The sequence below is a fragment of the Xyrauchen texanus genome, chromosome 50 (genome assembly GCF_025860055.1).
Source record: "Xyrauchen texanus isolate HMW12.3.18 chromosome 50, RBS_HiC_50CHRs, whole genome shotgun sequence".
NCBI lineage: Eukaryota > Metazoa > Chordata > Actinopteri > Cypriniformes > Catostomidae > Xyrauchen > Xyrauchen texanus.
The window spans coordinates 17804497-17820908 of record NC_068325.1 but is presented as its reverse complement, the minus strand read 5'-3'; the positions used below and the strand labels follow the sequence as shown (position 1 = coordinate 17820908).

Sequence of the window (16412 nt, the reverse complement as noted above, 5' to 3'; positions counted from 1 at the left end):
GATAAAACTGCTGGCATTCTTCCACCATAAGTTGTAAGGGGCAATAGCTGGGTCCTCAATATGGATAAATATATTTTTAGCGTCAAAAGTAGCCCAGTCTATCTCTGAACCTCACCTAATCTGTTTCCTTCCCCAAGATAACTGAACACATTGTGAAGATATTCATCCAGAGCATCACTGTTAACCACTGAAGCTCTGGACTTCCTAAACAATTTCCTTTTATTCTGGTGGCAGAATACACAAGGTGGCAGTGTTTACATCCCATTGAAATTGCTTGTGATTGATGGTAGAGCCGACCTAACCCAACATGTTAAAAAAGCCCTGGATGAGTTGACACATTGCGCCTGGGGTGAGAACAGGGCAGTCCCGCTATTCTCAACAAGTTTAAAAATATCTAAAAAATAGGGAGTGAGCAAACACCTGGTGCTTTGATCTTGAAGTTGGAACACACTAGTTTGAAGTTCTAATTATGCCATTGTGTACATTATCCCTGTGTTTACCTGCGTCTGGCCATTGCAAGAGAGATACTGCTGATCAAGTATGGTTTCTGGAGTCAACCCCAAAGGGACCTGGCAGGCCATGGGGCTGATGTTGGTGTCCTCTTGTGGGATGACCGTTGTGGCCACAGCTGACTTGCTAGGGCCTCTCTGGTAGTAGCAGGATGCATGTGTAGGACTCTGGGTAACCAGAGCTTTCGCTCTCTGGCAAGATACCGGATCTGCAGAACCATAACACATCGTGTTTACGAACATGCAGCTGTTGGTGGTCTGAGGGGGCCCATTGTTGATCATCTCCCCTTGCTGAGGATAGATGTTGTTAGCAGTTGTCTGGGGCAAGAAGCCACCCCCAAATCCTTGTGCGTTTGTCTGCGGCATTAGCTGCCCAAGTGGGTCTCTTTGGAAGTCTGTTATTTGGCCATAAAGACCTGTCATATTCTGATGCCCACTTGACAGTGATTTAGGGACCTGTTGAGTGGTAGACTGGGACATCGACCAAGCAGGTTTTTGAGTGTGAACAGAAAACTGTCCTTGTAGGTGAGTGGTAGGTGCAGAGTGCAGTCCTGTGGCATCTTGTGTGACCAAAACTGTATGGCCACAATTGTCCAACAGCTTATTCACCATATTGTTGCTTTTGGGTACCCACTGAGGGTTCTGACTAATTGGCTGATGTTGTGGAAAGGAATTCTGATTGGGGATGCCCATTGGCTGGGCTGTGTTGCCCTGCAAAAAAGGGCTTTGAAGAGGGAGGGTCATTAATTTTGGAAGGGGCTGATTTCCAGTCTGTATGTTCCTCTGGCCTGGTATCATTCCATTCTGTTGCAAGACACCATTTAGGACCTGCTGCTGGGATTGCAGACCAAGCTGGAATTGGTTCTGGGGCTGACTACACTGGATGGCAGGAGAAGGATTAAATAGAATGCTATTATTGGTGGTTGCCTTTTGGGGCGTCTGATCCAGTCCGAATGACTGGATGAAAGTATTGTCAGGTAGCATCTGCTGTCCAATAGATATCTGCGGCCCCATATGGGTGAGCTTTGCTGGCAAACTTCCAGGATTGCCGGCATCCTCTTGGATACTCATTCCAATAAACCCACCCTGACCTGGTGAGCCAGCGAGGAGATTCCCTGGCTGGCTGTTGAATGCCTGGTTAGCAGCTAAGGTGTTTTGTAATTCTATCTCTGGTAGGCACTCGTGCATATCAACAAATGCACTCTGGTCCTTTATCTGTTCAGGCAACTGAATGACATTTTCCTTAAATAATGCATCCTCAACATAGCTGAGAATGTCGTTGGTGAGGTTTTCATTGAAATTCATATCACTGTTGCAGTTCATCCTGAGCAAAGTATTTTCCCATTCCTTCAGCTCTAAACTGTGCACATCAAGCTCTTTAAGGCTGTCGCAAAGAGTGCTATCTCCAATAATCTGCTGTAGGGTTTCCATCATGTCCTTTACGACACCTTCCTCCTTGACTCCAGACACCGTATTTGGGTCCGATGGCTGCCAGGTGTTCCCAGGAACATTGAACAGGGCGTGGCTGTCCCCAAAAACCCTATCCAGGGTAAACTGGGAATTTGGGTCATTGTTCTGGTTGTAGAGTGAACGGTCCTGCTTCAACATGCATCCAAGAAGAGATCCTGGGTCCAGAGATGGAGGTTTGAGCATCCTCTGGCCATTACTCTGATATTGAATGTCTTTGACGTCAAGTGTGGGGCAAACTTCGTACAGGACACCCTCACCGGTTGCACAGTTGAAGGGTAGCTGCAAATTCCTTTGACGAAGGTGTTCCTCACCTTCCTCATTACTACAAAAAAATATACATGTTAATAATTAGAGATGCACACAGATCAGATCAACATGGACAATACCAGAATATAGGCCAAGTTTAAATACTTACGTTAGTGCTCTCTGTCGAACAATAATGAAATCTGGCCTTCCTCCTTTATAAACAAGCCTAGCATTGGACTGCACCCAGATCCATGTACCCCATTTAGACAAAAGTCTTAAGACTGTTAAACCAGTCTCTCCTGTCTTGATCACTAGGAATAAGGGAGAAAGAGAAACTTTAAAACCTCAGCTATGGAAATCATAATGTTAGGCTTATGGAACCCTATTAAGCCATATGAAGCCATCATTGGCTTAATTTTTGAGTCAAATCAAATACATAAACCACTCATTCTAGGACGAAGGTGGCCTTGATTTGAAAGAGCTCGTCAAGGCCTAATTTAACTCACTTCTAATGTGGTTATCTGCACAGTGCATCATGTCAGCAGCGTGGATGAACTGATATCCAGAACCTCTCATACAAAGTTCCATCTCAGTATAGCCAAGAACCACCTTTCCTCTGCAAGATGAGGAAAAACAGTGGAAAAGGTTAACATGACAGCATTGTTCAACCTATTTAATTTTTTTTTAATGCAAATAAACTTTAATAAAACATATTATTACTCAAAATCAAATACAAAATAATTTTAGTTTTTGATACAAAATATATCATAATATTAAAACCTTTAGAACCATCCTTCATTAAACATGAAAAGGCACTACATAGTGATAACTAGACAGACCTAAGAAAGTAAAAATAATGAAAAACTACAACTTAACTGAAACTAGAAAACACAGGTAAAACTAAAAATAACTAAGATTCTCACGTTAAATTAAGAACAATATAAACATTCAAAACAATACGCCCGGTCTAACAACTATGTTCGTAACACTTCCCAAAAATGTGTTTGTCCAACACTAATATTGTAGCTGGGTTCTCAAAAAGCAATCAAAGCTACCTTGAGTCAACCCCCAATGGTGTGAAGTCCAGCTTGTGTTTGGTTTGGAAAAGTAGAGTCTTGACCCTGATCTCCAAGATGGAGGGTGTCTGGAGGGGTGTGGCTATGACAAAAAGAGCAAGCTGGGAGTGGGCTATGGTCCCATCTTCTGCAATCTTGTTTTGTCCATGGAGATACTTCAGCCTCCCCTGGAAATTCAGGGCCTTTGGGTAAAGGGAAGGGCATGAAATCATTTTAGCCTCATGAGGGTGATACATTTGGTTTCATTAACTTACAGTGCATACGTGCATATGTTTTCAAAAAGAAATCACAATTCGTCTGTAAGTTTGTTTGTAAATGTATTCTAAATGTACAAAAAATTGAACCAACTGAAACTGATCCCGAAGCATTAAAAATATGGAACAACATGTTTAACCAAAATGTTTTTTCATATACATTATTATTAGAAATTAAATAACTAAGTGAACCTACAAGAAACATAAATGCTGTATATTGCGATCTAAGATCCCTTTCAGTATAAGTTTGCAGAGTGGCGAATCGATATATAGGAGAGGTTGTGCTGAAAGCACTTATATAGTGATTGTTTGGGTGCAAATTGCTAACTGCTAGGATGTGCTCCTTCAATTAGAATACTCAATCGGATTAATCAACATTAGACCAAAGGTAGAAACAAATTGATGTGCATATACACCTTTTGAGAATTCTGCTAAACCTTTGGGCGAGAACTTTCTGCGCGCATAAATCCTCAACTTGAGACCTGTTCTGAGTAAACCATCCACAGCAGATTTATTTATTCAGCTAATTTGACTGTGTCATTGTGTACCAACCAAATTAAGCATTGTGGAGGGTAGTACAAAAGTTTCTTCCCAAAACTAAGGCCAAAATATCGATTTTGGTTTGGAAAAATGGGGTAAACCAGTTGGAAAGACCAGCTTAGTCCAGCATGAATTTCTGTGGTGGTTATTCTGGTTTGGTGCAGGTCTAGCAGCATTGCATTGTAAGGGGCTGTTCACACAGAATATGTTTTAATGTGCTGTTTTTCAATATACACATGCACTATACAGACATCTTTGGTCTTTTTTCAGCATCTCATGAAGGTGCGGCGTGTTTTAAAATGCAGCGTCATGTTACATAAACGTTCACTTACGTTAAGACACCTGTATTACGTTCCATTTTTTGCTCTGTGTCTATCTCTATTTACTGCAAGAACAGCTCCTTAAGCTAGTTAAAAAGCCAAACCAGCATTCTATTCTTGGGACCAGCATTCAAAACACAACAAATGACGGCCTTTTCGACAAGGAATAGACATCGAAGATGTTTACCAAGAAGCCGGATGAATTGTCAAGGAGACAACGGAATCGGCAACAGAAGCTCCGTTCGAGGAAGGAGGAGTTCTCTGGCGGGATGTGTTGAGGATTGTAGTTGACCATGTCTCTGGTGATGTCACTGCTGTTCTGCACTCCTGGAGACCGATTGGTTGTGCCAAAGCAAAAAGCAAAACAAGAGTGGTGTAATCGGCTGTGAATCATCACCAACAATTATCATTCTGTGTTTATAAAAAGCTCCATTTTATAAATCCCACCCCAGCTGTCTTGTTCTCAAGCAAACATACTTTCTTGATTCAACAATGACAACGGCAGAAGTTTACTCACAAACATTCAGGACTGGCACCACAAAAAGTCAATGATACCGGTGGGAACTCATTGAGCCTGGACGGACGTCACAGGTTTATTTTGCAACAGGGATAAAATTGCTACTAACCATCAGAGCCATCAGCGTCACACGATGTGGGGTTGAGAGCGAAGTGTAGTTGCCTTCGGAAAATTGCGCGATCGTCTGTGTGAATGAGCTCGAATACGCTCTGGTGGACCACATCCGACTGTGAAGACGTTGAGAGTGAATATTAAAAAACATGCAGCATCACCACAACCTCCATAACCCTTAGCATTATGACCATTTTTACAACAGTGTTATATAATACTTGCTTTTCCAAGTATTCTAACTTCAAAACCAAAATACATCCAAACTATTTCCATTTGCCACATTTTCCAAACATCCCTTTTAGTTTTCATGTAAGTTTCCATGCTGTTATTGGAACATGTTTATGCCAACCAAATCTCCATTGCAAAGGGGTGAATTTTCAGCTTTCTGACACAAGAAGACCAAAGTAGATGGTCTTAAGATCTTCAAGAGTCATTTCAGGTCCCCTTTAATTACAAAATAAATATACTTCTGTCTATAATTATGATCTTATGATCAACTCTCTTATTTGGCCATCACATATTTTTCTTGAGAAACAAAAAAGAAAAAAGACTACATTGCCTTTTTAATACATTAGAAGTACATGTATTTCCAACAATTACAAGAGAGAAAAATAACAAACAAGGTCTCTTTAAATCTCAATAGTATCTCCTAGAAAGCAATGAGATTAAATGGTGCACAATTTGAGAATTTAAGTCTCCTTCGTACGTTTTCCTCCTGAGAGAAAGGCATTATGTTATGATAACATTTATGATAATGACGATCATCATTGAAATCAGTGGGAATATTAAAACGTCAGGATGCATTGAAGTAATCACTACGTTTACATGGACAACTCTTTACTTCCGTATACATGTGGATCAGTCTGTAAACAAACAGCTTTCTCAACAGCAATGTAATTCCCCGTGACATTTGTGTAAATAACAAACATGGCATCCGAGGAAAACTGCACTCCCAGAAATTTCGAAGTCTTTCCAATTTATTATATATATATATATATATATATATATATATATATATATATATATATATATACACACACACACACACACACACACACACACACACACACACACACACACACACACACACACTGGATATTTTCTTGACCACATACAGGGTGTATCTCCCCTAGAGATTTCAACAATGTCTCAAACTGTGCTCAGATTTTCCAAGACACCAAAGTATGCAAACAATAGTCAGAGATGTCAACATGAACTCAAACATCTAAGATATAATGCCATCCACTTTTATAGTTCTATACTTGTTGTATGTCAACAATTGTCTCATTTGTGTCATTTGACACAAATTTATCTCCACGGTGTGCAGTTGGTTCATTGTTAAGTCTTATTTACAAAGTATAAAAAGATGTATATGCTTCCCTCAAGGCGCTTGGCATACTAACTGCAGTTTGCCCTTTATTCCCTCTTTTTTTCTCTGTGGGCTAAGTCTTTCCTTTTGGTGTCTGTTTTTTCCTCTCCCTCTCCCTCTCTCTCTCTCTCTCTCTCTCTCCCTCCATCTCTGGCCCTGGACAAAATCAAATCCAATGAAAACAGGGCTTCTGTTGAGTGCTGTGCTGTCTGTGTACACTAATTACTGGAGACTGGACGATAATGGATGAAAAGCAGCACTCAAAACCAGACAAGATCCAGAAAACACTCATGACTACTTGTACCAACACACGCACATTCAAAGGTTAATACGGACACATGGGAAAGCAGTTGAGAGGAAAAGTAATGTTTAAACCACTCGCTAATTGTGAAGAAATGTGCATGAAAATAGCCTACTGACCAGATCGTTTGGGTTACTTAATAGCTTAAATAAAAGTGCATGAAAATCACTGCAATATTCACAATATTGCTTAATTTCGTAAGTATTGTAAATGTTTGATATATGGTCCAGCTATTTAGGGTGTGTTCACACTTGGCAGGTTTGGTTCGATTAAAACTAACTCTGGTGCGATTGCACTGTTAGTGCGGTTCTTTTGAACAAGTGTGAACGCTGCCATCCGAACCTTGGTGCGCACCAAACAAGCGGACCGAGACCGCTTGAATAGTGGGTCTCAATCCGCTTACAAACAAACTCTGGTACGGTTCAATTGATATATGAACGCAACATGGACCAAAGACATCTAAACGGACCAATAGCAGGAAGTAATTTGCCTAATACTTCTCATCATAGGAGCTATGCTGCCCATTACAGTTCAGTACTGGCGTCGGAACCGCCCGTCAGCTGACCTTGCAGCATATCTTCGTTTGTGTGTGCAACGGAGGAATTCCTGGCGCTGTTTTTACTCCTTTACACATTTTATTAGCTCTTCATTTGTTCTCAGCTGGTAAAAATACCACCATATATACATATATAAATCCAACGAGTGCATTTCGACAGCCTTGTTTTGGATGTTCGGTATGTTCTGTCAAAAATATACGTCATAAAATCTGTCCAATCAGTTGGTGACTTTTCCCTGATGCCTTTGGTTTTGTAGCTTTAGGTTCGATGTTAAAAATGCCAGTGTGAACGCTAAACGAACCAGGACTAAATGTATCAATTTCATTTTTGGTCCGGACCAAGCGCACCAAGAGAACCGAACTACAAGTATTAACACACCCTTGAAGTACTGAACACTAAATAGTAAAATTAAGTCAATAAATAATTCCGTAATCAACCAGTAAAACTCTTTTGAATAAATAAATAATGGAAAACCTTTACTACTTGACTAAGAAAGCTAATTAGAAGTGTGTGAATAGTTAAAAGATACACAAGTCACAACAGGTGTGTTTCTATGCTGGTCTGTCTCCATCTGCGTAACCCTGGCGACCTGGACTTGCGTGGTATGCTAGAGAGGGAACGTCACACTCTGGGGAAAACCGATTTAGCATGGAAAACAGGTACGCAATAACAAATGCACACACAGTCACACTATATGACCAGACACACACCTACATTAAAGCTTATGTTCTAATTCACATACTACGTGTGTGTGTGTGTGTGTGTGTGTGTGTGTGTGTGTGTGTGTGTATATGCACTTCTGTATGTACTTATTGTAATGTGTAACCTACACGCTGTAATTGGACATTTGTAATGAAACTACCATTGATGACTCAATCTATAGCCTACATCCAACATACACCCCACACACACACACACACACACACACACACACAGTCTCATAGAATAGTGTGCGGTTCAGCCACAGAGACGGACAGGTTTTTCAAGTTCTTTAATGAAGTATCCAAACATTCATTTTGATTCCCTTTGATGTTCTTTTCAGAGCTTTACCTCTTTTATAAACCAAACTCTGTCAGATACATACTCTCATCACAGTTCGACAGGGTGAAAGAGAAAACACTTCATCTCTAAGCATTTGCAAATATTAGCTTACACAAATTTGAACGAGCCTCCCAAACAACAAAAAACGATGTTCTAAACAACACCAACTTGTGCGCCAAGTTTGATAACTATTAAAAAACAAATCACTGACGTCAGGGTTGTTTAACGGTAACCAAACACCTCTATGAATAAGTAATCAAACACTTAATGCAGAGTTTACACTACGCGATTTTAAGCCCGATTTTTGCTCGACAACAGTTTTGAGGAGATCGCCGACAAAAGCCTGAAATCGAAGGCAAAACGTATGAATTATCAAAGACACTATCTGAGAGAAGCGCTGACACGTCACCTATGTCAGCGTCATATCTAGAATGTTAAATATCTGGACCCGTCTGCGATTCCAAATCGCGCAATGTGAAATATATTTTGACTGAACACAACTGCAGCGTTGACCTACAGCCAATGAGAGAGCAAGAAACGGGTCACAGGAAGTTTCAGGGGTAGGAGTCTTGATGTACCTGCAACAGAACATCAACTAGCATGACTGAGGTATCAAGAAAGTCTCATTGGACCGAAGAAATGGAGGAAAAATTTGTGGAACATTGGCAGGAGCACCAGATTTGATGTTTCATCTGAACTGTAGCACAACCGGGCGGAGAAAGAGAAGAGTTGGAGAGATATTGCCAATTCTCTTGGACAGTCAGGTAAGCAAAGGTAGATTTTTCAGTAGGAGCTACTTTTTCATATTGAAACCAATAAAATAAGTGATTAAAAACACACACATCATATTCTGAAATGCATAACATATGATCATGCATTTGTTTTCGTATCTTGCACCACTTCTCGCTAGTCTAGGACGAGTCGTCAGGGATTCGTCAAAAGTGAAATGTTTTGTAATGCGTTCACCCCTGTCGCCAATTCGTTGTGTTTTTGAAAACGCTACGACTTCCATGACAGACAGTTGTGTAATATGAACGGTACCACGATATGACGTCTTTGAAAGTCGTGTAGTATGTAGGAGGCATAACTTTAACACAAAGACCTTTAGCACTTTTTTATAACGTTCTTTCCCGCTTCGGTAACCGAACTGTAAAAAGTGTTAAAACAAGAGCAGAAAGTACAACACATTTATTGTTAGCTAATGCATTATCAAATTATACAAAATAGTTAATAATTTGTTATTTATACGAATATACAAGAGGGTGGAAAAACTCAACTTTAGAGTTCTCGTTTGCAGTTTTACTAATGGATGCAAAAATGCGTTTGGTGTGAACAGCTCCGTAGGTTGCTTCCTTTGGCCATTGCTTCTTGCTCCCTTGTCAGTGTCTCGCAGCATAAACAATGCGTTTTAAAACGCTGCGTGAAGCAGAACGGATTTCAGATTGGAAAAGCATGTCTCGACATTCCCGCATTCTATTCCATTCTATTGCGCTCCATCTGTTCAAAATGGAATGTACTTTTGTTAGCTGCCAGGCATGTTCTTTGCAATTAAATAACACTTATTCATTCTGCCCTCTTGTGGACTTAGGATACAACGTAAATTTAAAAATCTGGATGTCTTGTAGTTTTTAATTGGAATATAATTCAAATTATATTAAATATATTTTAAAATATATATTTATTAAATAAATTACAAATATATTTATAAATGTAAAATATTTTTACAAATATATGTATTAAATCCAATTCAAATTTTGGTTATTTTTTTGTGACCAATTTGAATTCTCAGCCCTAGTGTGGATTTGGCTCGACAATTAGTTACATATTCTGTAACGGTTGAGCACTTAACTGATCGCCAAGCCATACAAAATCTCTGAATACAGAATTCTGCAGATTTCCAGCATCTGTCATTCCCAATTTCCCAACATTCCCAGTCCTTTTCATGTTTAAACAATTTAGCAAATTTGATAAGGCTTTTAGCAGCCATTAAGAATGTAATTCTTTCGACTCTGTTTAAGATTTTTCTTTTTAAAAAGCCATTCTGCAGAGTTATACAATAATAATAATAATAATAAAACAGCTCAGAGAATGCCAAAAAAGTCTGCAGATTCTGTCAGGGTCTGTTGGTCATTACATAAAAGGTTTACAAGGTTACAAGGCAACTCACCTGATGAAAGCCCAGGTAGTCCTGTATAGTTGGAGAGGAGTAAAACACGTAACCTTCGGCGGTGACCACCAACACAAAGCCATTGAGAGCCTGAAAACCAAATAGTGTACGTTAACAGCGATAATTCCCAAAGATATCAAGCTAACGAAGTTTGAACACACAGTGACTCAACATCCAAAGGGTTGAAACTCTTTGAAACGGTGGGAATAGTCAACAAACAACAAAGTTAGTTTAGGTTTGTTTTATGCCAAGCAGTGGCTGGGATTGTGAATATGTAAGATCAGAAACGGTTGGGGAGGTGAAGGTGCCATTGTCCTTCTTTTTCCTACTTTTACATCTTTTTTTTTTTATGGTAAACATCCCATGTAATTAGCCCGGCTTTGTTAAGGTGTTGAACATGACAACAGACAGGGGGAGAATATCGGCACTAGTCACGCACAGGAACCGACAGCCCTCAAACAATGGACAAAGAAAGAGAGAGAGAGAGAGAGAGAGAGAGAGAGAGAGAGAGAGAGAGAGAGAGAGAGAGAGACTGAAAAGGAAAGTCACAATATTTGTAAGTGGAAAGCAACATGTGACATAGATTACAATGAAAAGATAACATTATTCAACAGCGGAGAATCTCGATTGCTCAAACTTCATTCCAGTTCACCTAGCGTGACAACAGAATCAAATAAACTGAATGTCAACCATACTCTCTTTCCTGAGTTTATGACATGAAAGCTGAAGTTTTATATTTGAATGCGCAAAAATGCGTCATTTATTTATTGTACTGTCCTCCAAGGAATCAGGAAAGTTTTACCCTTTTACCTGCAGTGCACACACACACACACATTGGGAAACTACCGACTTTTTTGTGCAGTCCTCAGTAAATGTTTATGTAAATGAATAAGAAATGGAACAAACTAGGACATAAAAAATAGGGGGTGAATTATCTTTTGCTCCTTCCAAATCAAAACAGATTTGTAGGGTTAGTTCATCCAAAAATGCCTAATATCTTCTTTTATGATGGAGGAAAGTCATTTTTGGGTTTGAAACAATACAAGGATGAGTGAATAATGACAGGATTTTCCTTTTTGGGTGAACTATCACTTTAAAGACCCCTGCGAACAGCAAATCGGTCTGACCCAAGATTGACGTGAGGAAGAAGAGAATGCTGGGAAGACCTCCCAAACGATGATTCTTATCATTCACACATACACAAGAACTGGGCAATAGGTTTTAGAGGGATTTTAAAATAAGACCATCTTAAACCAATTAAGAACAGCAAACCATCAGCAGGGATTAAGTTTGTTTCCATGTGTGTTACCTGCAACAACATTTCCCCCTCTGAGAAGCTGACTCCATCTAGACTGGTGGCTGCCTGTCCATTTCCTCCAAATGTCCCTGAATGCTCGCCGAGCCATCCAGCTCCTCCTGTCTTTTTTAGTGTGGCTGAAGGAAAGAGAAAGAGAGAGAGAAATGAAGGTTATTAAGAAGGTTACTACCATGAAAACACCACAAAGCCAAGCAGTGGCCCACTTCCCTTACAATGTTTATTCTTCAAAACTCCACTTTACTAGCACTAGTTTTCCAATGAATGCATTGTGTGTGAAAGAGAACGAGGGAATATACTGGGATTACAGTTGATTTGCAGAACGTAAACACAGAAGTCATTATCAGAAACCAACGTTTTGTTCTCTCCAGATGTCTTTAACTTATTTTATTTACTTGTCTTCTGTTCTCAACATGTACCAAGCGCAAGGATGTGTTTGAAAACAAACCCCATTGATGTCAAATTTACAAGGTGTTAGCCAATGAAACAAAGTGTTCATTTAACTCTGACTTCTTTTGCTGAACATTTCAGGGTCTGTATTGGGGATTAATAGCTGCTTAGGTCACACAGGTCAGCTTTTGGATCCAAGCAGCCCATTCGATGGACAGAACTACTTAAACGTCATGTCCAAGGGCAACCCACATGTGCCAAGTAAACTCTGAAGTAAAACCGGAGATAAACTGAATAAAGATGTAGGATAAAATCTGAAGTCAGAAGTCTGAAAATCTGAGGGTAAAACGCCGAGGTAAAACGCCGAGGTAAAACTCCGAGGTAAAACTCCGAGGTAAAACTCCGAGGTAAAACTCCGAGGTAAAACTCCGAGGTGACACCAATACCTGAGGTAAATCTCCGAGGTAAAACTCCGAGGTAAAACTCCGAGGTAAAACTCCGAGGTAAAACTCCGAGGTAAAACTCCGAGGTAAAACTCCGAGGTGACACCAATACCTGAGGTAAATCTCCGAGGTAAAACTCCGAGGTAAAACTCCGAGGTAAAACTCCGAGGTAAAACTCCGAGGTAAAACTCCGAGGTAAAACTCCGAGGTAAAACTCCGAGGTAAAACTCCGAGGTGACACCAATACCTGAGGTAAACTCTGAGGTAAAACTCTGAGGTGACACCAATACCTGAGGTAAACTCCGAGGTAAAACTCCGAGGTAAAACTCCGAGGTAAAACTCCGAGGTAAAACTCCGAGGTAAAACTCCGAGGTAAAACTCCGAGGTGACACCAATACCTGAGGTAAATCTCCGAGGTAAAACTCCGAGGTAAAACTCCGAGGTAAAACTCCGAGGTAAAACTCCGAGGTAAAACTCCGAGGTAAAACTCCGAGGTAAAACTCCGAGGTGACACCAATACCTGAGGTAAACTCTGAGGTAAAACTCTGAGGTGACACCAATACCTGAGGTAAACTCCGAGGTAAAACTCCGAGGTAAAACTCCAAGGTGACACCAATACCTGAGGTAAAACTCCGAGGTAAAACTCCGAGGTAAAACTCCGAGGTAAAACTCCGAGGTAAAACTCCGAGGTAAAACTCCGAGGTAAAACTCCGAGGTAAAACTCCGAGGTGACACCAATACCTGAGGTAAACTCTGAGGTAAAACTCTGAGGTGACACCAATACCTGAGGTAAACTCTGAGGTAAAACTCCGAGGTAAAACTCCAAGGTGACACCAATACCTGAGGTAAAACTCCGAGGTAAAACTCCGAGGTAAAACTCCGAGGTAAAACTCCGAGGTAAAACTCCGAGGTAAAACTCCGAGGTAAAACTCCGAGGTGACACCAATACCTAAGGGATTTTCCCTTAAGTAAAATCTGATGTAAATTCTTCAGAACATTTTGGGGTTAAATCTGAGGTAAAACCCATTGTAAAAATCTAAAGAAAAATCTGAAGTAAACTAACATTGAGGTAAGCGGAAGTAAAATCTGAGACAAAACCTGAAGTAAACTAAACTGATAAAATTTGAGGTAAATTCTGCAATAGAGTTAAACTCTGAGGTAATCTAAAGTGAACTCTGTGGCCACTTTTTAATGCTCAGCTCACACCCGAATAAAGAAAATGAGACTTGTGAAAGAGTTTTTTTCATTCCTGCTCTTGCAAAGTGAGAAACATTTCAACACTTTTGCAGCCACACGTTTTCTGACCAACTTCACTGGATGTGTGAACACGCACACACATACAAACACATCAACACTCACCTTCCCCAACTACCATTTACCAGCCTTGCCTAAGGTGACCATATTCTGGTTTTCCAAAAAGAGGACACTTTTTTCCCATGGGGTGGAATAATAGGGTTCAAAACAGTGTTACTATGAATGCAAATTTTACTACAGTGAAAAGGACACTATTAGCATAACACAAATATAAATAAATACACATTTCCAACATTCTTTTGAATGTCCATGAGTGTGCCTTCATTTACTATTATTTTGAATGGCCACGGAAAATGCAGCAATGTGAAAAAAAAATTCCTGGCTGCAAAAAGTAGTCTGTTAATTTACCTAATGAACTTTCACCTTTTGCTGACCCTTTATGCTTCACAGAGCTAATGTGTGCTTCTAAATCAATTGCATCTTTATTAGCAACTGATATACAAGTGCCAGCTTTACAAGTCATACATTCTGCTTCCCATTGATCTCAACCTGGATGAAAGCATGGGAATTTGTTGTGCAAATCTTCTGTAAATTTGCACTTTCGTTTGCATTGTTTCCATTCAGCTATCATTTGCTGCTACCGTCAAGCAACTGTTTGATGACGAACACAACAGCGGAGAGATTGACAGGCAGGAATTTGGCCAATAGTTGCTGCAAGCCTCTTATATTCGACCAATTGGTGTGCAAGAAGGCGGGACTTACAAAGAGGGGATAAAGCAATGCAAATATGCGCACGCACACAATGAAGTATTAGACCAGATGCACATCATAATGCAGCTAAAGCCCAATCCCGGACATTTTCGCAAATTTAGAGATCCTGGCCAGATGCTTTTTTAAGGTCAGATAAAGAGGACATGTCCGGGAAAACGAGGACGTATGGCCTAGCCTTGCCACACTGTTTGTGTAAAAAGTGTTGTCTAGAAGGGTCTAGTTTTACTACACAACTGTACAAATGAAGCTCAATTGACGTCATTACGAATACCAATGATAAACAAAATCATTTCTTGAAGTAGTTCCAAATTCTGGATTGTTTTTGAGCAGTTTAACCATCTTTTATATACATTTCAGCTCTGCTTAGCTGATCAGCTAAACTAGCTTAAACTAGCTAAAACAGCAACAAATCCGTCAGCAGGGAGTTAAGTGGACATATATACATTTTAACGCTAAATAGATGATACATTTAACTGAGAAATCACTCCACTAATGTTTTTCCTCAAAAGACGAGCATTAGACTTAAGTTGGGAGCTTTTTTTGTGCCTGTAACTGTTTGTCTAGCGCTAGGCTAATGTTGAGCTAATATAAACCAATGGGTGCGGCTCGCTGAGCCATTTCCTCCCCGACCGGTGCAGTTGCTGTGCCATTTCTAGACCTTATCAAGCGCTCCCTATCGCTACCCCTTCAGAAGAAAAAGAAAAAAACTGAAGGAAAGAAAAAGAAGGGGGGATGTGGGGGCAAAGAGAACAGCGTTTTGCTGCAAGGGACCAAAAATATCTCCCCACAGGACACAGATGTTGAGAGATTACTTAGTGAGGGGAAAAGCAGAGGCGAACACAAACCACTTTAAACGAGGACAGCAGATCAGACAGTTAAATGGCAGTTTAAATTGCAGACAAATGAAAAAAGAAAGTAAAAAAAAGAGACAGAGAGACAGCAACCGATAAAGTTCGATAGACGCTCGCCGCAGATCTTGGAGAACAAAATGGGGATGTAATACAAAACTCGGTAACCACAACAAATGGTACAGATAGTGTAAGAGAGAGAGAGCAAGCCTAAGAGAAAGACATTTTGATGAGGAAAACAGAGAGAACATATAAATTACCATTTGGCCCCTAATCCTGCCATCGCATGGGTTCTTAAGCGAAAGAAAGCGAGCGGACACAAAGGCAGCTGGTTAGGAGTCTCTTAGTCTACAGTGTGTGTGTGCATTTGGTTTCACCCCTGTTGAACCCTCTCCATTGGTCTAGATGTTGCTGGCATGCAGGTCAGTCAAACATTGGCCGTGTGGTGCCGTTCCGCCTGCGCATTTAAAACTCCAGTCTTTCATAAGTATAAGCCTGTTATTAAAGACAGTGTATGTGGAACATCTATGTAATCATGAGCCACGTCTTCATCATGGATCGTGCTGTCCTCCTCTGACCAGTTCCGCTTCCAGGGAAAAACAACGGAAATGAGTATCGGGATTGAGTGGTCTCCCTTGCGAAAACAGACAAATTAAACCTCCAATCAATTACTGACTGTGTATCTGCCAATACTGTAATGTAACACACATGGCCTCTCAACACAACCACAGTGTACTTTCTTAGTCTCTTAATGTCATCTCTACCTCATCTTCTTCAATATCCTTTTGTTGCCATATTGGGGACTTCTTGACCACAATCTTTAAACCCATTCTCAACTTCTTTGTATAACTGGAAAAAGTGGAAGGTCTGGTATGCATGGTGATTAGGAACAGGATGAATTGGTCTAAAATGG

The 16412-nt window shown here is 40.3% G+C and overlaps 1 protein-coding gene across 1 annotated transcript in view; it reads right to left on the bottom strand.

The window, feature by feature from the left end:
* The window catches only part of ahr2 (aryl hydrocarbon receptor 2), an 89193-nt gene that overhangs the window by 7294 nt on the left and 65487 nt on the right, over nt 1–16412 (bottom strand). Inside the window, exons 3-10 of the mRNA XM_052123693.1 lie at nt 11788–11912; nt 10479–10568; nt 5042–5159; nt 4603–4742; nt 3281–3483; nt 2732–2841; nt 2395–2536; nt 501–2301 (exon numbers count right to left, since the gene is read on the bottom strand). Of these exons, the coding sequence (XP_051979653.1) occupies nt 501–2301; nt 2395–2536; nt 2732–2841; nt 3281–3483; nt 4603–4742; nt 5042–5159; nt 10479–10568; nt 11788–11912 (2729 nt within the window). The remainder of the gene's footprint in view (nt 1–500; nt 2302–2394; nt 2537–2731; nt 2842–3280; nt 3484–4602; nt 4743–5041; nt 5160–10478; nt 10569–11787; nt 11913–16412) is intronic.